This window comes from Nesoenas mayeri (genome assembly GCF_963082525.1).
Source record: "Nesoenas mayeri genome assembly, chromosome: 4".
In the NCBI taxonomy this organism is placed as follows: Eukaryota; Metazoa; Chordata; class Aves; order Columbiformes; family Columbidae; genus Nesoenas; species Nesoenas mayeri.
The window spans coordinates 58,434,089-58,454,541 of NC_137540.1; the positions used below are offsets into that span (position 1 = coordinate 58,434,089).

A 20,453-nucleotide genomic window follows, 5' to 3' on the forward strand; every position below is an offset into this window, starting at 1 on the left:
TCTATAAGAACCAGTATACCAAATAATTCAGTAAACTAAGGCAGTCTATTCCCTAATGATGTGTATGAGGTCTCCCAGTCAAACTGGAGCACTCCAAATAAGTTTTCACACGTGGCTCTTACACCTTTCAGACATTCAGTTACAACATGACTTGATCAGCCGCTACTTCACACTCACACACACGCACACACACACAACCACACACACACTACTGTTTTGCAAACCAACTATGATTCTACGGTGTCACCATCCCATCCACTTCTTTCTTAGTGTAGTCGTCCTGGGAGTCTCGGTACAGTCACTGTGATGCCAGGTGATGGAGAGGTTTCACAGAGGTGCTAGAAGGGGGAGGATGCTGGTGGACAAAGGGGTATCATTTTCCTTCAGGCGGGATTCAGGAGCAGGGGGCCCCACCTCTCACCGCCCCCGGTCCGGCCCCGCAGCGGCGGGGCGGCGCCGCGCTGATGTCAGGGCGCGGGAGGCGGCGGGAAGCGGCCGCCGGCCGGCGGGCAGCGGCGGTATGGCGGCCCCGCAGCGGCTGCGGGCTCTGCGCTCCGCCGCCCCCGCCGCGCTGCCGCTGCTGTCGCCGCTGCTGCTGCTGCTGCTCCTGCCCGCAGCCGCGCTGCCGCGGAGGCCGCCGCGCTGCGCGCCGCCCTGCAGCTGCTGGCGGGAGTCGGCGCTGTGCGTGGGGGCGGCGGGGCCACCCCGCAGCCTGCCCGCCGGCCTGGGCTCCTTGTGAGTGCAGCAGCGGGGAGAGAGAGAGATGGCGGGGGGATGCGGGGCGGTCCCGCTTGACGGGTGGCTTCCTTTTCTTTTTGTTCCAGGAGCCTGGTTAACGGGACCTTCTCCGAAGTCAAGGACAGGATGTTTTCCCACCTGCCGTCCCTGCAGCTGCTGTAAGTACGGCACTGAAAATGACAGCGGCCGATTAGCACTTGGCCCGTTCTTCCTAAATAGAGTGCGGGTGCCCTTGTAGAAAGGGAGATAGCGTGTAGATCCCCAGCTTGTGCAGCCCCCCGATGTAGCTCCTGTTTTGTAACAGAGGGATGCATTTTCTGCTCATAAACTACTTCATAAAGCATATATGTAGTGGCTGAAGGAAGACAAAATGTTTTCTGATATCCTAAGGTACTTTTTTTTTTTTTTTTTTTTTAAAGTTTTAGCTTTAATATGTTTAGGGCAGAGTTTTCCCCTGGAGTTGTGTGGTAGTTCTCACTCCTGCTCGCTTTGTGCCTGGGACTCTCATGTTGGCTTTGGGACATGATGGGGGGTGAGTAGAGGCTGCTGGGACACACCTTAAGAGGAAAACCACTGTGCGTGAAGCACTGGTGCTGTCTGCAGCATGACTCTGTGCTTCGGTATCCAACTTGAAGGGTGGCCTTTCAGATGCCTTCTGACCTGGTGGTCCTGTGTGCTGGGAGGCAGCGGTCCAGCGCCCGGCATGCTGCTCCCCTCCCGCCTGCCTGACCTCGGGCAAGTCACTTGGTTGCGCTCACGTGGCAGCCAGGTGTGTGCCTGCAGCTCCTGTATCTTACCCAAACTTGCTTTAGTTTAGTTGTCCTGGGAGGCAGTAGCAAAGAAAACACAGAGATACGGGGTGCAGTACAGCCCCCCTGGGGAGCCTGGGTACTTGTTTCTCTGGTAGCCTGCTCAAAGCAATGCCGCTGCCCGTGCCCTGCCTAGCCCCGTGCAGCTGCCTGCAACGCCTGGTACAAAGCAGGCTCTCCACATCTCCCCCTGTATGGACCAGGTTACCCCAAAACAAAGGCATGTTGCAAAGAAAAGATCAGCAAAAATAAGTGAGGCATATCAAAAAGCCAGGCTAAATGCTTGCCACAGAGCTAGACATTAAAGTCAGTTCTTAGCAAGAGAGAGGACTAGATGATCTTTTGAGGTCCCTTCCAATCCCAAACATACTGTGATACTGTGAAGGCATCTTGGTAGGGTGGTGGCCCTGTTTCCTCAGGCACCCTCACCTTGCTTGACTCAAAGGCCTGTCTTGCTGTTTGCAGGGGAGCAGTACCCCATGAAAAATGGTGCAGAGAAGTGAGCAAGGCAAGGCGGGGAAGGCCTTCATCCTCTCTAGCGTGACACCAGTTCCAAACCCAAGTTTTTGTGGGACTTGAGGGCTAGCACAGAGCCCTGGGCAGAGGACAGGGGGACTTTGGCCACCTGTGAGTGGGGGCAGACAGCAGACTCCTGACAGCTGGGAAGGAAAGGGATGAGTCCAAGGCTGGGTTGAGAGAAACTCAAGTTGCGCCAGGGGAGATTTAGATTGGATACTAGGAAAAAAATTCTTAGCAGAAAGAGTTTCAGGTGTTGGAACAGGCTGCCCAGGGAAGTAGTGGAGTAACCATCCCTGAAGGTGTTTAAAAGGCATTTAGATGAGGTTCTTAGGGACATGGTTTAGTGCTAGAGTTGTTTACGTTATGGTTGGACTTGATGATCCTGAGGGTCTCTTCCAACTGAAATGATTCTATGATTCTATGAAAATTAGCGATGGGGGGAATCCGGCTTGTTCTGTATAGTGGTACTGGGAAGGGTGGAAGAGTGGATGAAGGTTATGCTTTTTCCTTTGCTGTAGTAGGTTTCCAGGAGGAGATGCTGGGGTGTGTGGGGTGGTGGGGCAGAGGTCAGTTGTTGAGAAAGTCAGAAGTTGCCCATGTCACTTTATGCGGTAGATCAGATGTAGGCGTAAGAAGGGTTTGTCACCACCACTACCACCACCTTGGGCCCCAACTAATGGTGTCAGTTAGTGTAATTTGTGACTTTTCCCTTCAAACATGAGAAAGAAGAATGATCAAATGACCAAAGGATACATGCATAATTGAGCACCTGGATACCTCAACACTGTGTCTTCTGTGGCAGTAATGGTAAAGCAGTAATGCAAGGGTTTCTTTTTGATGGCGATCTGAATCTTTGTCAGATTTCTTTGAGATCATTTAAGGCATTTGTCTAGTATTAGCATAATAACCAAGGATCACAGGGAAGGTTTGCATTTCATGTTCATTAGTCTTCTAAATTAATTTTATAAAAATGCCTAAAACCATGCAAAAAGAGGATTAAGAAGTTACTCTAATAAAGTGATTAGTGCAGGCATTTTCACTCATAGCAGAAAATTCTGAGATTTACCAAAAATGATTTCTTCTGAATAGCATTTGTTCTTCAGACTGAATTAGAAGTTTTGCTAGAGATTTCTCTCTGTGCCTTTGAACATCAACGCTGGATATCATTGTGCTGAGACAGCAAAGAAAGAACTTGGCTGGCAAAGCCTTTCCTTAGCATCCTTCTCCATGACCGCCTTGTCCTGGCTCAGGTGTCAGCCACTCCGGCGCAGCTCTCGTGTTTTGTCCCTGACATTCATGCAAGGCTCCCCCTTTTTCTGGGAGCTCAGGAGTGGCGCTGAGATGGTCTCTTGAAAATTTTCGGTGTGGGTGAAGGGGTGGTGGGCAACTGGGGTCCGCACTCAGCAAACCTACCGTCTAAGGATGGCTTGTTCTGCTCAGGGGACCAGAGAGTCAAGGGGCAGGTTGCATTTCATTAAGGTGAATGGCACAGTGAACATTTTTCCTGGGAAGTAATGGACATCAAGTAGCATCACATTATGCCTTTGATTTTTTTTTTTTTATAGACCATTCCACTGTATTTTATGTGTGTTGCATTGGTAGGGCAGTATGAGCTTGAGTCAGTAAGATGAGTTTGGTCATGGGCAATAAACACAACGGGTGTAATCCACTGTGTCAAGTTTTAATGTGCTTTCCTAATGGCTGCTCTCCATTTTCAGCTTGCTGAACTCCAACTCCTTCACTGTTATCCGAGATGATGCCTTCGCTGGTCTCTTCCATCTAGAATACCTGTAAGTTTGGTATTCTATGTCTTCCCTTGTCCTTTATAAATCAAGATGTTTTGATAAGTTGCCAAGACTCCTGCTGTGGAGTCTTAGTCTTTACTGTGATTCCCAGGAGCAGGGGAGATGAAGGATTTATGTTCCACTCCTGTGCAAATGTCCTTTATGGTGGCTCACCGTTTCTCAGAGGATTTTTAAAATACGCTGTGAGCACGGGGTGGTTCTGTGCAATTACAGTACACTGAAGAGGCCCTGCTGAGCAAGAGCTTGTCCTGGTTTTCCAGAACAGTGCTGTCACTGTCAAGGAGGTTTGAACCTCAGAAGGAGGTGGGGAAGCCTCTCCTGGCCTGCTGGCAGCCTGGGGAGGAGGTGCAGAGTATCCATATACTGCCCAGAACAGCTCTGATTGACAAACTGGTCCTATTCCCCCAGACTTTCCTCTTCAACTTAGCCTTTTTTCTGATATGCCAGTAGCATATATCTTTATATTACAAATAAATATATGACAATATAAATATATATTTTATAGAATATGTATTATTGTAATTATGTATATTAGCACTTAAATTTATTTAACTTTACTTAGTTCATTTCTTCATTGATTTTTACATTACCTTCGTTTCTTTCCCCATCTTTTTTTTAGGTCACTTTTTTTTCTTTAAATAAGTATTAGCCCTGGTACCAGGTTGTCCTCACTTCATACTCCTAAGGACAGCCATTTCTCTGTATTACTGGACATGAGTTGGTACATTTGAAACTCTGAATATGACCTGCAAAAAAAAATTCATCTTTCCACCCACCTTCCTGTGCTGAAGAGCAGCTGTGGAAGATGTTTCTGTCTTTTTCTAAAGGAAGAACAATGCTCATAAAACTGATTCCTGCTAAAGGCTTGCAGGCAAGTAGGTATTAAGGAGGGGCATATTCAGAACTAGTAGTCTGATACGTGCAGAGCAGCCAACAATGGAATTTTCAGGTCAAAAAATAGAGGAGAATGGTAAGTGGTGTATGCTGAAATCCACAATTCATCTACATCTGGATTTTTCCACAGTAGCGAGTAATCTAATAATTCTCTTTTCTGTGTGTCTACAGGAAAAAAGTAGTTTGCAGAATGTTTGCAAAAAGGAAGCAAAACATGTTGTTTCATTAATGACTTGCTTTCGACTGCTAATGTGTCTGACATGAAGCACGTCCTACAGGACATGCTATTGTAGCAGTTGCACTAGTTACTGCAGCCACAGTCTTCTCTGAAAGAAAAAAATCCCGCCACTCCTCATCTGGTCAAAGGGGACACCCCATCCCTGGCTGCCAGCTGCAAACCAGGGAGCAGAGTGAAGACTGGTACAGCCTGGTCGTTTCAATTTCCTTCGGCTGCAGCCGGACAAGTCGTCTTGGTTAATGGTTGTGGTTGCCCACCCTGACAAGTCCGCAGAACTTGTCCTTTTCCCAGCAAATCACATCTCTGCTGTCTGGGAGCTGCTTGGACCTCTCTTTAGAGTTATTTTTGGCCATGCAGGTACTAACACCATTACAGGTTCACAGTCACTAGTCATCAGACCTTATGGAGAATTAGAAAACCTCACTGAGAAACAAGAACGACAGGTTTCTTTGTGCACAAAGCAAAGTCTCTGGATGAAGAGCAGCTGGGGAGCACCCACAGCAGATACAGTATATAGTATATAATATAGTAGTATATATGGATATAGCATATATATCTCCAGCTGTGTCCTGCTGTGCTTGCAGCACTGATAGCGGCATTCAATGTGCCCTTAAACTCTGTGTGCAGAGTCTGGATAAGACAGGTCTGATGCAGACAGGAGCTTTGCTGGTGATCAGAGTGGTGTTCCCAGGGTAACATCCCTTCAAGGCCAGGTTTGCTGACTCAGAAATCCAGCGACTTTCTGAGTCACAGCCCAAATTTGCACCATCCTGCTGCAGTGTGTGCAACGAAGACGTGTTTATTCACACAGACCAGTGCGCTGGCCCTGTGTGGTGGTGCCAGGTGCTGGTGCGGGTGTCAGGAGTCAGTTTGGCTCTCGACTCTGCAGATTGAATTCATGTCCTTAGGCAGCCTTGTAATGTGGTATGGCTGACCCTCTTCTGACATCTTCCTCGTAGACACAACAGTTTCTCATCTGTACCCTTTGCTTGCAGTCAGGGTCATGGTCACTTTAGGAAGGATTTTGGCTATGCCTAAACCACAGAACCAAGAGCTCTTCTCATCTCTAGCATCCCCATCTTGACTCTCCCTCAAAGAGACCTTGGCTCATAGCATTTTTCCTCTAGTTCCCTGGAAGGCAAACAAGGATGCGTAGGAGGAAGGGAGACACTTTTATCTCATAAAACCTTTTATAAAGTCAGCATGCAGTTGTCTTCCTCTAGGTACAGCTGTACCATGCAATATCTTGATGGCCACCTGGCTGTGATCGCTTTGCAGGGCTGATGGTGTAATTAGGGATGTGTCCTCAAGTGCTTGGGGGTCAAGATGCTCAAATATCAGCTCTTTCTTTAAATGCTGACATGCAGTCAGGAGGAGCAGCATGCTCCTGGAATCGATATGTGCCCGTCATTATTTCCCCAGTGTGCAGGGCTGTGACTTGTAAGCAGCAGGACGGGCTGCAGAGCTGGTGTCCCGGCTGGAGAGAGCTGAACTGCGGCAGCAAGGACAAGAACAAGGCAGCGGTCTTGCCATTTATGCAGACTCCAGATGTCTACCAGTATGTAGCTGCATCTCTGTGGGTGTGACGGCAGCACTGTGTGCAGCCACAGGAGCTCCCCGTCCGAGCGTCCGTCTGCAGCCTGGGCAGCCCCGGCACTGCTGCGCTGCCCCGGGGTTTCAAAATGTAGGTGATTTGTGAGAGGAAGGTAGGACTTGAGCTTCTAAAGTCATCTCAGAGGCCTCTCCCACACAAGTCTCTTCCCTCACATAACACACCCGAGAGGATTACCCAGCAGAGGTGTAACGTTTTTTACGTTGTTCATTTTGTTCTTTGTGCTGGATATTTGTGTTGCACCCTCTCTCTCGTGCTGTCCAGTACCTGCGTTGTTCCCCGTGATCCACCTGAGGAAAGGGGAAAAGGGAACGTGAGCAGCTCCACTGAGACTTCCACCCGCTTAGGTCTGAAGGGGCAGCCTAGGAACCAGCTGAATTTGGAGACCATATGTTAAAGCACTGGTGATGCTAATAATACTGCTCATTAAAGTCTTTTAAAATATTTATTCTTTTGCCTAGGTTCATTGAAGGAAACAAAATTGAAACTATTTCAAGAAATGCATTTCGTGGCCTTCGAGACCTGACTCACCTGTAAGTTACTCGGTAGAGTAATTTGCATTTGAATAAAGCCCTTCTGGGGGACCTATGGGTTTTCCTGCCACATAGAAAACCTCCCTACCCCTCTGTGTATCAGCTTATTCCCACTGTCAACAGTGTGCCTTCCACAAATTAAAAAATGGCCTTTAAAAAAGTCCTGCTGGGGTGGCACTGTGGTGCGTTGGGCTGCCTGCGCACACTCACAGCTGGCGCTGGGGTGCGGGTGTCACCACTGGTGCCACTGTCACACAGGGGCTGCACTGGTGCCACCCTCACACCACGCACTCAGGATTAACACCCTGTTTCTTTTCAGCACGCTCAGTGGTTGCTCTCTGTGTTGCATATGCACTTGGGCAACAAAAATGCTTTACATATGTTACTTTTATGTGAGTTTCAAGAAATTGTCATTTTTTACTAAGAATAATTAATATATGCCCGTTCCTCGTAACTACTAATGATGCCAGTAGTTAGCAACATGCAAGTGAACACAGACTTAGTAAGAGTGAGCCAGACAAGAGACAGCAATCATACCAAGCTCTAACTTTCCTTTCTAGTTCTTTGGCCAATAACCAACTCAAAGCTCTGCCAAGGGATGTCTTCAGTGATTTAGATTCTTTAATTGAACTGTAAGTAACAAGAATCTTTCTGTTGACTGCTTGCTTCTGTTACTCTGAGGTTTATGTTCAGGTTTTGTGTGATGCTCTATCTGATATCTGCACAGAAAAGAAATGTGCATTTTGTTGTTCTAGTGTTTCTCATTTTAAAGTTGTTTACTTGATAGTCTCCTCTAAAATATATACTATTTCTCAAATCACTGTTGCTTCTCATGATGCTGTACATAGCTTTCATTATTGTTCTTCTTTCCAATGTTTTATATAATTTTTTTTTTAGGGAAAGGGAGACAACAAATTTTAAAACTACAGTTTCTCTGAACATTTTTTCCTGTTATTGTTGCATGTATTCCCTGAGATTATTTTAGTAGAAGGCATTCATTTTAAAAAAAGGCTTCTTTTTTTTCTTGGTTTTCTGCAGTTGTAGCACATTGCTGACTTACTATCAGCGTTTTCTTGTATAACTGAGCTGCTAGTCACCTTCTCCTGGTTTTTGCCTGGCTCTCGCAAATAGCAAAGTATAATTGTAAGCCACAAAAATTGCCGAGGGATCAAAGAACAGGTACAGTGTTGAAATTGCACATAGATTAATAGAGGGAAGTTAAATTGACTCCACATCAGTAGTGATTCTAAAATACAAGCCTTATATCTGTATTTTAATGTAACAGAGAAATGGTACCAGCAAGGCCGCTCTGTCAGCCAGCAGTACTGGAGCAGTTTAGTGAAGGAATGGGATTTATCTGTGTCAGTGGTGAATGGTGCTATGGAGGTTTGAGCAGACAGCCGCAGTGTTAGGATTTATTACATTATAGTCCTAATCCCATGAAAACTTTTAAACGTGAATGACTTCATACATGAATCACAGTGCTCTATTAGTAAGATTATATGTGGGTGTATTTCCTAGATTGAAACAGTTTTTCCAAGGACAACACTAAGTGAAGGAGAGTCCATAGTAAGAGAGTCCAAATAAAACTTAACTACCCTGTTCTCCATTTAGAAGCATTTCAAGGCTACTCAGATATTTTTAAATTCAGCATGTCAAGGTGATAACAGTTCTGTAGTATTCATATTGCTATCAACCTTTTCAAATATGTTTATTTCTGTGTGTTTTTTAGAGATTTAAGGGGAAATAAATTTGAGTGTGACTGCAAAGCCAAGTGGTTGTTTTTGTGGTTAAAGATGACAAATTCCACTGTTTCTGATGTCCTGTGTATTGGTCCAGCAGAATATCAGGATAAGAAGTTAAATGATGTGACAAGTTTTGATTATGAATGCACCACTACAGGTATTCAGAATGTATATTTCTAAGCACACTACAAACGGTTAAATATCAGAAGTTTAGACTATGCCCTTTTGCTTCTGTGAGCATGATCTGGGGGGAGGAAAGGGTTACATAGCAAGCATTTCTGAGTACTGGAACAAGCATAAAATGGGAAAATTACATTTTGAAGCCAAAGTAAGTACCAAGTTTTTATTTGGATTAAGTGATAATGGGAAAAGAGCTGTGACTTTTCATATTCCAAAAGACTTGATTATGACTCACTTTGTGACTTAATTTTCATCATAGAATGCTTTCTATTATCTGGAATAAAGCCATACAGTTATGGCAGATGAGCTTCCCAAAATCTCTGTATTTCACAGAAAGCAATGAAAAGAAGTTCAAATAATGTGGCTATATCTGTTATCTTTAGTCAATAGGCCACGATTTAATAGCATCAAATATTGTGGCAATACTGCCAGCAGTTCTTTATGGAACTCCATTAAGTTGGAGAGAAATGTCCAATAGTATTCAGACTACTGTCTTGTTTAGGATCTTGATTTTTATTTTAGGTAATGTAAAGCATGCTGAAGGAAGTAAAGAGAAACTTGCATGTGGTTATGCTTATATTTTATGACCGAACAGCTGCAGTTAACTATCTTTAAATGTAGTCACATCATATAAGTGAGAACATCAGTTACAAGTATTGTTTTTCATCTTTCATGTATATGATGTCAGCACTGTCTTTTTTCTATCCAGTAATATCAGAGGCGTTTGATTTCTCATCTGTCATCAAGTCAGCTGTCATCATTGAGACAATAGAAAAGTTAATTACTAGTAATGTAAAATAAAGTTTCAGGACAAGGTATGAAAGGTAATCCAAGGGCAATGTATAAAGGTAAAGAGAATTAACACAGAATTCAAAAATATCTCAGAAGAGCAGCAGAGGTAAAGCAGGATAATGTGCTGCATAAAAGGATGTCAAAAGCAGGCGAGCAGTGTAGCTTAGAACAGTACCAAAGTTACATCCCTGCATCTGCAAATCCGCCAAGATGCAAAAGTGCAAAGGAAAAGTGGTCTTCCCTTCATTCCAGTCTGCTTTCAGCAATTGTGCAGCACTAACAGTGTGCGAGAACAAGCTTTATCTGCCTTGTCCTCAGACCTGTACTGACCTACCTGCCCTCTGTCATCTCTCTGCACCTACATACCTAACTACAAAGTTGCTGCAGGCAAAATTCACCCTTAATGTTAGTCCCTTTGTCCGCTCTAAGCAGAATGACACCAAGCATAACTAATTTGACATGCCGTAGAGTTTGCTGGGGAGCTAAGGTGTTGTGTGGTGCAAGGATTGCCTAGCTTAGTATTTGTTCAGATGCCACCAGAGAAGTGCTCTCACGGCACAGCAAATAGCTGTGACATACTCTTCAGAGAGTAAAGGACATTTTCAAAGCAGCCATTTGCTGGCTGCTCTGAGGGAAGGCTGTCTAAGAGGGACAGGCTGCGTGCAGAAATGACCCATATGAGATAAAACAGAGAAAAGTAGAGTGGAAATACAAATCTTTAGGAATGTCACCCTTGAGAAAGCATCATGACCCCTGTACTGAACTGCGGGCTGCCGTGCTGGAGCTGTGACCCTGCGGTGGCCTTGGCAGCCTGCCATGTCAGGCCACAGCTGCTTTTTCCTTCTCCACAGTTGCCTCCCTCAGATCAAAGGGAGTGTAAATATGCCCATATTAATTCCCTGAGGATTGATTAGTCACATATTTTAAAGTAAAGCAGCATAGCTGTGTTCTCCTTTCTCATTCACTGATGGGCAGTGCTCTGCAAACCTCTTAAACTCACATTAGTCTTTAGTACCTTATTTCCGTCCTTTACCAGGCGTGATCAGACTCTCCATCATTTCTGGTCTCTGGTACTCTGTGTTGAGCATGACTGGATGTAGGATGTGGTAACAAAGCAGTTTGCTTGATAAAATGTGCATCTCAGAGGCTCCATCAGTTCATTGCGCCCTCTCAACTGATAGAATGGTGACAGGAGGAGAGATGTAAAGAGGTGCTGCCATATTGAAATAAAAAAAAAAGGCCAGAGAACAAAATGCTGCTATCACTTACTCACAGCAAAAGTGATTCACAGTGTCAGTGATCTGCACTTTTAACTCTCTTTGTGATAGCATCTCGCTTTTCCATTCCTCACAGCTTGCATCATGGAAGCAGGTTAAGCTGTTTCACTTCATTTCTCATCTTTCTCCCACAACAGTGTGTGAGGGGGCTGTGCTGTGGCTGTAAGCAGGGCAGAGGAATGTGTGCTTTCAGGAGACTGGAAAACAAGCCTCGCACTCCCACAGTCACTAGCAACAGGCTGTGTGTGTGCCTGGGACCTGCCTTGCCCAGATCTGCCAGCAGCAATCATCTTGCCGAGCTTTGGAAGCTTGTTTTCCCCCCTTCTTTACCTGGGTGGGACTGTCTTCAGGAGGTGGTCCTCTCTTTCCCTGTGGCTGGAAGGAAGGTAGTTTGCAAATTAAGTCACTTGCTCCACATGCACGGCTGTGCAGGAGGTCACCCATGCCACGGTGGTGGGATGGTGGGAGGGATGGCTGACGCTCCCTGACAGCACCTCCAAGTACTGGGTAGCCTCACCTGGAGCAGAAGTCTCCAGCATGGGGAAGAAGGGCCATGAGGAGAGGAGGACCAGCTGGTGGCAGGATGCAGTTTAGGAGCTGCTGCCAAAGGAGACATCTGTGCTCCTGTGTGCTGGGATCAGACAGAGCAGGGGCTGTGGGAGGGAAATCGGCCCAACCACAGAAGCATTGGGTCCCTTATTCCTGACAGCTTGTGCCAGTTCAACAGCCAAGAGAGCAGAGGCGGGGCGGGTGGCTGGAGGATGGGGGGACCACCTCAGCCCTCAGCCAGCAGAAAGCAGTGTTACAACTACGTGTTTTGACCCAGGGAGAGCAAAACTGTATAGGGGAAAGAGGGAGAGAGTGACAGCCCATGCGGCCAGCAGCCCGGGGACAGTGAGGGCGGCATCCTTTTCCCTCTTCTGTGCAGGCTGATCCAGCTTAAAGAGAAAAATGTTGGGAAACATCTCCCCCCAACCCTGTATTTACCATACAAGCTCTTTCTAGCATTAAAGCAAGGCATGTGGATCTGCCTGTAAAACTAAATTAAACCCCCAAGAACTAAATATTTGGCAAGCCTGATGTGGCAGCATCTCTTTACTGTGTAACCTTGTTCCACATTAGAGTCTGGTATTTCCAACTGGTGCTAAAAGCAATGTTTATTGCTTTTTACTGGTTATGGCTGATTTGGTTACCCATTTTTACTCATCCAGTGATATAAAGAGCCGAATGACAGGTACAAGTAAAAATAGTTATGTTAGCACTGAGTCGTATTTGAATGAGCAGTGGGTTTTAACACACAGACTGGTTTGGTTTAATTCACAGATTCCCTCAAAGTGTTTCACAACTGTTCAGATTTCCAGAGATGTCTTTTTCAGTGCTAGTGGGGTTTTTTTGTTATTTTTCCTCAAGATTTAAAAACTATTTTGATTTTCTCTGGCAATATCTGTTATTGTCCCACCCTCAGCTACCTTCTGTGATTTATGACTTCATGTCTGCATATTTTGATGTCAATTTTCTCTGGTTCTTTTATTTTCCTGGTAAGAATGAAGATAACTTTCTTGTTTTCCTACCAACATTTATGAATCAAGCCCAAACTCTATTTATAATAGTCCCTCAAAGAATGGAGACTGTCATTTCTTTTGCAGCTGTAGAATCTGCTCTGTTTGTTTAATGGTAGTCATCTATCTTTATTCTTCAGAAGTGTAACTCCTCAAGGGCAAGGCTTTCAAGCATGCAGAGAGAGAGATTTCTTCATTCGAAAACAATTATTTCATAATGCACCAAAATGAGGGACTCGAGTGAGGACTTAATTACCATCTCACCAAAATCCCTGGGTGCTCAGGCCCTTCCAGCGTAGGAGTGCATGATGAAATCGTGTAGCAAATGGAGCTTGAAACAGAGCGGTGTATGGTTCTCCAGAGAAACTCCATCGTAGTGGAAAATGCATTTCCTTTTCTCTTTATCTATATCCATATATAACTTCAGCGCAGGCCTTCTGCCATGTTCTAGACCCAAGTGCTGGCTTGTCTTTGTCAACTCTGCTACACTGGTTTCTTTTTTTCACAATACTGACCCTCCCCAGCTGTCAGGCCAAGTATCACATTCAGACCCAAGTCTCCTTGCTTTGCCCCAGATTGGTTCTGTCATTACTGCTGACTTAGCCCAGGGTGAATTTTAGAGTTGAAGCTACAGAGGCACTCGGATTTTGAGAAGAAATCTTGAATTTTGGAGTTATACTCTTAGTCTTTACAGGTTGCTCCAGCTCCTCAGTCTTAGTATCTAGAATAAGTTTTCCACTGGACAGTAATTCGCAGGTTGGTTGTATTTTATCCCTAAACTACTTTACAATGCCCCATAAAACGTTATGTTAACCAAGTTTTTGATTACACCATTTTGTCTATGGTCTAGCCAAAATGGGATTATCCCCAGGCAGACTTCAGCTTATCATTTCACTTTCTGCCTGGTTTAGCATAACACAAATTGCTAGTGATTAAATTTGCATGACTTAAGAAGTTATTGGACTTCAGCTGGAAGTTGCTGTCTCTCAGCTTGAAAGTGATTCGAGCAAGGCCATTTCACTTGATGGAAAAACAACTTCCAGCTGTGGGGAAAGAGACTTCTCTCTTGACATCCTGATTTCATCGATATCAGCCAGCCTAGCTGGAAAATCTGATTTCTGCCACTATTTACCTATCTGATCTCCTTGGCAACTGTATTTCCAGGGGACAGTTTATGAAGCCTAAAGCAGCGGAAGCTTTCCCCTCTTGCTACACACCTAACAGGAGCACTGACACTCCCATGCTAGCATTATACAAAATCCAGTGTATTTCACTCATTTTTCAGTGTTAATCGTTACAATCAGTAGCCACTTACTCTATGTTCCTAGCAAGGATGTATCCTAACTGTTGTAAATGTATGTTTCTAGATTTTGTTGTTCACCAGATTTTGCCCTACCAGTCAATTTCAGTGGATACATTCAACTCAAAGAATGACGTGTTCGTAGCCATTGCACAGCCCAGCATGGAGAACTGCATGGTGTTGGAATGGGATCACATTGAAATGAATTTCAGGAGTTATGACAATATCACAGGTATATGGACACTGGGATTCCAGTTGTTGATGAACTACTGGCTTTTCACAAGGGTGAGATTCATAAATGGGACCAGCTGATGGTTTTTGTCCTGAATCTCTGTTGAAATTTGCCGATCAATGTTTATAATGTTGGGACATGAGTGATTTCATGGAGTAGTGCATCTTGTTAACACACGCACATTTAACCGCACTGTCGCACAAAAACTAGACTTTTTTTGCCTAATCTTGTAAATGAGCCGAAGCACAAACACTTGCTGTGAATGTCACACTGTGGCCTAGCTTAGACACTCCCTGCCTGAATCACACTGCGAGTTAAAGTATAGGTCAAAGGAGCCCTCCCTCTTGCCAAAGTGCCTGAATAATTTAAAAATACTCTATTGCATGTAGAAGGAAATAGGTCTGAAGGATGCATATAGGGTGGGCTGGCCCGGAAAGCATATTTCACAGCTGAAGATGACATAGAAATATTTGAACCATGATTGTTAGCTAAAGAGGTGTGCGTAAAGCTTTCGTCTATACTTTCCATTAACAAAGATGCTAAATTTAGCATCATGGCCAGATTACTTATCAAACACAAAGCCCACATGGATGCCAGGTGATTTCCTAATGCTAATAGCCATTTTGTTCCTGACCAACGCTCATGGTGCTGTACAGAGCTCAGTCACACCATGACAACAGGGACGGAGTCTTTAGAGCTGTTATATGCTGCCCCATTTCCCAGCTATGTCAAGCTATTGGTTCTGAAGCCTCAGGAGCTAAATTTACCCATGGAGCATGCTTTCCTCCTGTTTGTTGTTATGTGTGATAGATTATTTTCTACCTTACATTTTGGGAAACAAAGAGTATGCTGCGTTCTCATTTGGTGTTGTCTACAAAGGCAGAGAGCACCTACCTCATCAGATCAGCTGTGTGTGTCACTAATGAAAGTTTACAAGGTGCTACCCCTCTGTCAGGAAATTTTGGAAATGAAAAATCTTGTATTTTTTTAGGTTTCATTGTGTTTTAGTAGAATAGGGAGAAATACGTACCAGCAGATGTAAATTGAGAAGTCCATGGCCCAAAGAAAATGAGCAGAGCTTTAGAAAAGCTCTGGAAATGAAGTTGAGAATTTGGGTCATTTCCAAAGACTGCTGTCTTCTGGATGTATTTCAGCTTCCTGTGAATGGCAGGATTAGGAGACACTTCTGCTGAGGCGAGTGTTGTAGCTCCACACCCAGCGTATGTGCCCAGACTCTTTTCTCAAGTAACTGTCCTGTGTTCCTGGGAAGCTTGAGCTCTGAGCTCTGAGCTCTGACATGTGAGCAAGAGACTTTTTCCAGGGGACACCGGCACGTAAAGAGCCTAAAGTGTGTTTTGTAGAGCTCCGGAGCCAGCTATGTGCTCCACGGGAGTTTCATTACTAACTATGCTTGGAATTTGGGTATCTGGACTTAGGCCTTTACAACATGGGCTTATGGAGCTGTGTTAGTTGTCAAGATTGCCTTTACACTCAGCCTATGTGGAGAACAGGTGTCACTGCCCTCTGCAAAAGGAGACATGTACAGATCAGGTGGAATCTTTTCTAGAGTGCTTTTTGATTAAGTTAGACTAGAAAGAGCCTGGATGGTCAGCTTGAGCATTCATGTCTATGCTGCAGATGCCTTATGGTACTTGAGATGGATCCCCCCTGGCTCCTACACTGGAAGGGTGGTGAGTCATCCCAGGCCAGCTGTGACACAGCTGTGGGTCAGGGCCAGCAGAGATGCCAGGGTGAGTCTCCCGTAGTGACTGTGACCAAACACGCACAGGGGAATCTGCGCAGTTCTGGTACGACTAAAACCATCTGCTTCAGGGAGGAATTAATCTCTTCTTCCAACTAAACCTTTTGTAAATAGTCTAGATGTTAGTTTTTTGATGTGGTTCTTGTATAGTGACTTGACATTCTCAAAACGGACTTTAGCCCAATGTGATCTAATCTGGGAGCTGCAGTATTCCTAAATATTTCTAGTTTAATGTAACCTCAAGAATACTTAACATAAACAACAGAGTTAGATTTATCTTTTTCATCCTGCAGTCAGTTGATACATTCACAAGATGCATCAGTATTTCTATTTACAGTAGCAAAAAGCTGACTCTGGTCCTCTTGGAGCAACACAAGTAGACTATATTTCATTCTCCTAGTGAAACTGTAATGACAGACATTCCAAGAATAAGAGAATTTCAGATTCCTGCTGAGTCATGAGATAACAACTCTTGTTATTTTAAAATAATAAAAGTTGGTTTAAATAATTGTTTCGGCTATTAGGGGGCATGTGTTTGAACAAACAGAGAAAGAAAAAGTATTCTACATAAAAAAGAATGAACATTTTAGGGTGTATCATACTTGCACACCTTGAAGGGTGTGACATTTCCAACATTTGAAGTCATCTTTCCAGTTACTGGGGAGAAAAAAGCACGAAAAGAAGCTCTGATGGCATGTAGCAGAAGACAAAATTATGAGATGGTGCAAATTTTTAAAAGGTGGGGTTGATGTGGTAATCTTTCTGTGGTTTAAAGGGCACTTTGTACCGTCTTAATATATGTGATTTTTTTTTCTTTGGGCAATAGGTCAGTCCATAGTGGGATGTAAAGCCATTCTTGTTGGTGACCAAGTCTTCGTGGTGGTGGCACAGCTCTTTGGTGGCTCACACATTTACAAGTATGACGAAAGCTGGACGAAGTTTGTCAAATTCCAGGATATCGAAGTATCTCGCATTTCCAAGCCAAATGATATAGAGCTTTTTGAGATAGATAGTGAAATGTTTTTTGTCATAGCAGATAGCTCTAAAGCAGGTTTGTCAACAGTGTACAAGTGGAATAACAAAGGATTTTACTCATACCAGTCCCTTCACGAGTGGTTCAGGGACACTGATGCTGAGTTTCTCGATATAGATGGGAAATCATATTTAATCCTCTCTAGCCGTTCCCAGGTTCCCATTATACTCCAGTGGAACAAAGTCTCCAAAAAGTTTGTCCCACACAGTGAAATCCCCAACATGGAAGATGTCTTGGCTGTGAAGAGTTTCAGGATGGAAGAGAACCTGTACATCACACTCACGAGATTCATTGGTGACTCCAGAGTTATGAAATGGAACAGCAAACAGTTTGTGGAGATACAGGCTCTTCCATCCCGAGGAGCCATGACGCTGCAGCCTTTCTCCTTCAAGAACAATTACTACCTAGCCTTGGGAAGTGACTATACCTTCTCCCAGATATACCAGTGGGATGGTGAAAAGAAGATCTTCAGATTATTTAAAGAAATCTATGTGCAAGCACCGCGGTCTTTCACAGCTGTGTCAACGGATCGAAGAGATTTTTTCTTTGCCTCTAGTTTTAAAGGAAACACTCAAATATTTGAACATATTGTCATTGACTTGAGTTTATGAAAAGCTGCTGAAGTGAAATTCATGTAGAATGACATTTATACACAAACAAAACAAAAAGAGACCTTTCCAAAACCAGGGTGCACCTATGGAGTATGATGACATTTTCTGAACTTTTCAAACTTGCATATTAATCAGGGATTGCATTCACTTGGTTACTGCATGACATGTCTGGTTTATCCTTTTTCAAAGACACTTTGCAATCTGCAGTCATTCAGAGAAGAGTGCAGTGCATTAGGATTAATTTGGACATCAAAGAGAATGATCTAAATTTTACCCAGAAAACTACCTTGAATTGAACATCTCATAAAAAAGTGAAGAGTAAGCCATACAAGACATAGAAATGACTTTGACTCTTACACGAACATGTTAGTGATGATTTTAAGATTAGAGCCAATTCTTCATGGCTGCTGATGAATTGTAGAAGTGAACAGTAATGTTCCAGAATACACTTTAGTTTTGTTTCCTGAGGTCTGTCTTCAAAACTCTCTTTGTGGTTTATAGTAAGACTGGGGCATAATTTTAATTTACTGTAAATTAAAAGGAAAGTCAAAATCTATTGCCATTTTTCTTCCACTGATCACTATTTCAGCAACAAATTGTGCGTAACAAATAGCCCAGCCCACAATTACAGGGTAGCCAGGAAAAGAAGGTTATGTCACTTCTAGACTGTGAGATCTTAACAAGATAACATGGACAGATAATACCAGAGGTCTGCTTGGTGCCATGAATGAAGCAACTACAAATTCTGGCCACTTTCTGTTTTATTAGGTATTTCAGCAATCCACCCCATGTTGCCCTAATTCACACTCTTCCTGATGATCCCAGTAGATTTTGGGATGTTGTGACAAGTAAATCTGTAGTGATCTCTCATTCTAGAAGGCACAGCTTAAGTTTAGCATGAAACACATGTCCACATTCGTGTTCTCCATGGTGTAGCCTGTCTGTACACAATGAGATGATTTATTCTCCAGTTTTCTCCCTTCAGCACCAGCTCACAAGCAATAAATTCAGGTTTTGGGCACCACAAGCTGTATTTGAGGAATCCTCCTTCTGGCTGAGGTCTAACTGTGACTTGGGTATCACTGAGTCTTTTCAAACCAAGGCAGCTGGAGCTGTTCCAGGCTAGAGCTAACCCTGGCTCCAAGAAGGGTTTCCTCTTGGTAGCTCCAGGCTTTTGCCAGGCTGCCAGGCCACTGAAGATTAAACAGACCACACAACATTGTTGTTTTGGGTGGCTGCAGACGGAGGCAATTCAGTCATCCAGGGCAGTCCTGGCATGCAGAGCCTCTGTCGGGATAACAGCTGGGGACTTTTCCTGGAAAGGCTTTCCACCAGCCTTACCCAACAAAGCTGTGTATCAGAGGTCCTGTTTGTTCATTTACACAATATGTTTCTTTATGTTTTCATAGTACTTAGCATAGTAGGTTGTTTTATCATGTCTTGCTGCTGCCTCGGATAACGAGGAAGCTCTGTGTAAAGCAGGCAGGACAGAGGAAACTGTCCTTAGTTCCTTCATACTCAGGGCTATCTCACCATCTCTGTGCTGAGTGTCATGTTTTTGCCCTGGACATGTGAAACATGGTCTGTTGTCACAAACTGAGATGTTCGCACAGGCTTTCCAATGTCTGAGATGTGAACAGTGCTGCAGAAGAGGATTATGCACAAGGACTCCTGTGAGGAGTCAAAACCTGCCAGTGACCTGGAATATCACAGCCTTCCCCAACTGTTGCCTCGCCGCTATGAAATAAAATTATTACTGTCAGAGACCTAACTAATTTTATTGTGTTTTTAAATGATGTGTTAAATATTTTTCCTATAGAAGTGCTCATCTTGGTTTTATTTTTAATCAATCACATTGGCAATTTAGCCCATTCAGCCACCTGAAGTATTGTGCTCTGCCCCCCAAATCCTGAAGCGGTGTCAGTCATGTTGGTTCAGTCAGACCAGAAGATGCAAATCAACCCTCTGCAGCAGGTTTTAGCAATATCTCTTCTAGGATGAAGCTAACAAATCAGACAAAATGAAGAGATGAATCATATGTCTGCTAGTGAATGCAATTTCTTACCATGTGCCAGTTTACATTTTAAAGTGTGCATGGTTGGCAAACGATGTGTCTTTAAACTGTGTTGTGGGAAGGCATTCTTTAATTGCTTTTCTGTCCAGTGTGCATGTTTAAAGAGAGCCAGATGTTCTGCCAAGAGGGGCATTTCTCAGAGTGCTGGCACTTTCTGTTGGGGCTCACTGTGAGTACCATCCATTCAGCAAGAGGCATCAGTCAGAGCTAAAAGCTAGTTTAGAGAAATTGGATCTTGTCGTTTTTTACATGAAGGAAAGCAAGCAAATGGGGAAAAGGGCTTATGTATCCAATACCAGGAGATGGTGCTCTTTCAAGAGCCAAGGGGATTTTGAGACTTGGCTATCAAGTTGAATTAAATTAAAACGGTCTCTGCAGAGACAGGCTTAATAAAGAGGATAAAGTGATCCGCAGGAGTCTAGCTCATTCGCATGGGACCAGAAGAAGAAAGTGAGAGAAATGAATGCTATGGGCAGGCTGCTGCTTCTGAGTAGCCGTGTGCGTTGGGCAGCAAGCCCAGCTCAGCAGCACTCCTGGCCGCAGTGGTCTCGGGGTTTAGGGCGGCTGACCTGCCTGTTCTGCTGAGTTAGTGCATGGGAGGTCAAAGCAGCTGAGAGGAAGGGAAGAAAAGCACCACTTGATAAAGGAAAGAGATGATGATACATTTCTCAGGGCTAAACAGGCAGTGTCTCAGAAAGAGCCTTCTTCTGCTCTTTCTGCTCCCAAGGAGAAGCTATAGG

The 20,453-nt window shown here is 44.2% G+C and overlaps 1 protein-coding gene across 1 annotated transcript; it reads left to right on the plus strand.

Annotated features, from left to right (window-relative positions):
• Positions 1-352: 352 nt before the first annotated feature.
• LGI2 (leucine rich repeat LGI family member 2) lies at positions 353-17,639 on the plus strand (the record flags this gene model as incomplete). Its single annotated transcript, XM_080343864.1, has 8 exons — positions 353-735; positions 825-896; positions 3,785-3,856; positions 7,077-7,148; positions 7,709-7,780; positions 8,881-9,050; positions 14,069-14,233; positions 16,822-17,639. The coding sequence occupies 8 exons, from the start codon at positions 353-355 to the stop codon at positions 17,637-17,639; spliced, it is 1,824 nt and encodes a 607-aa protein (XP_080199990.1).
• Positions 17,640-20,453: the final 2,814 nt, after the last annotated feature.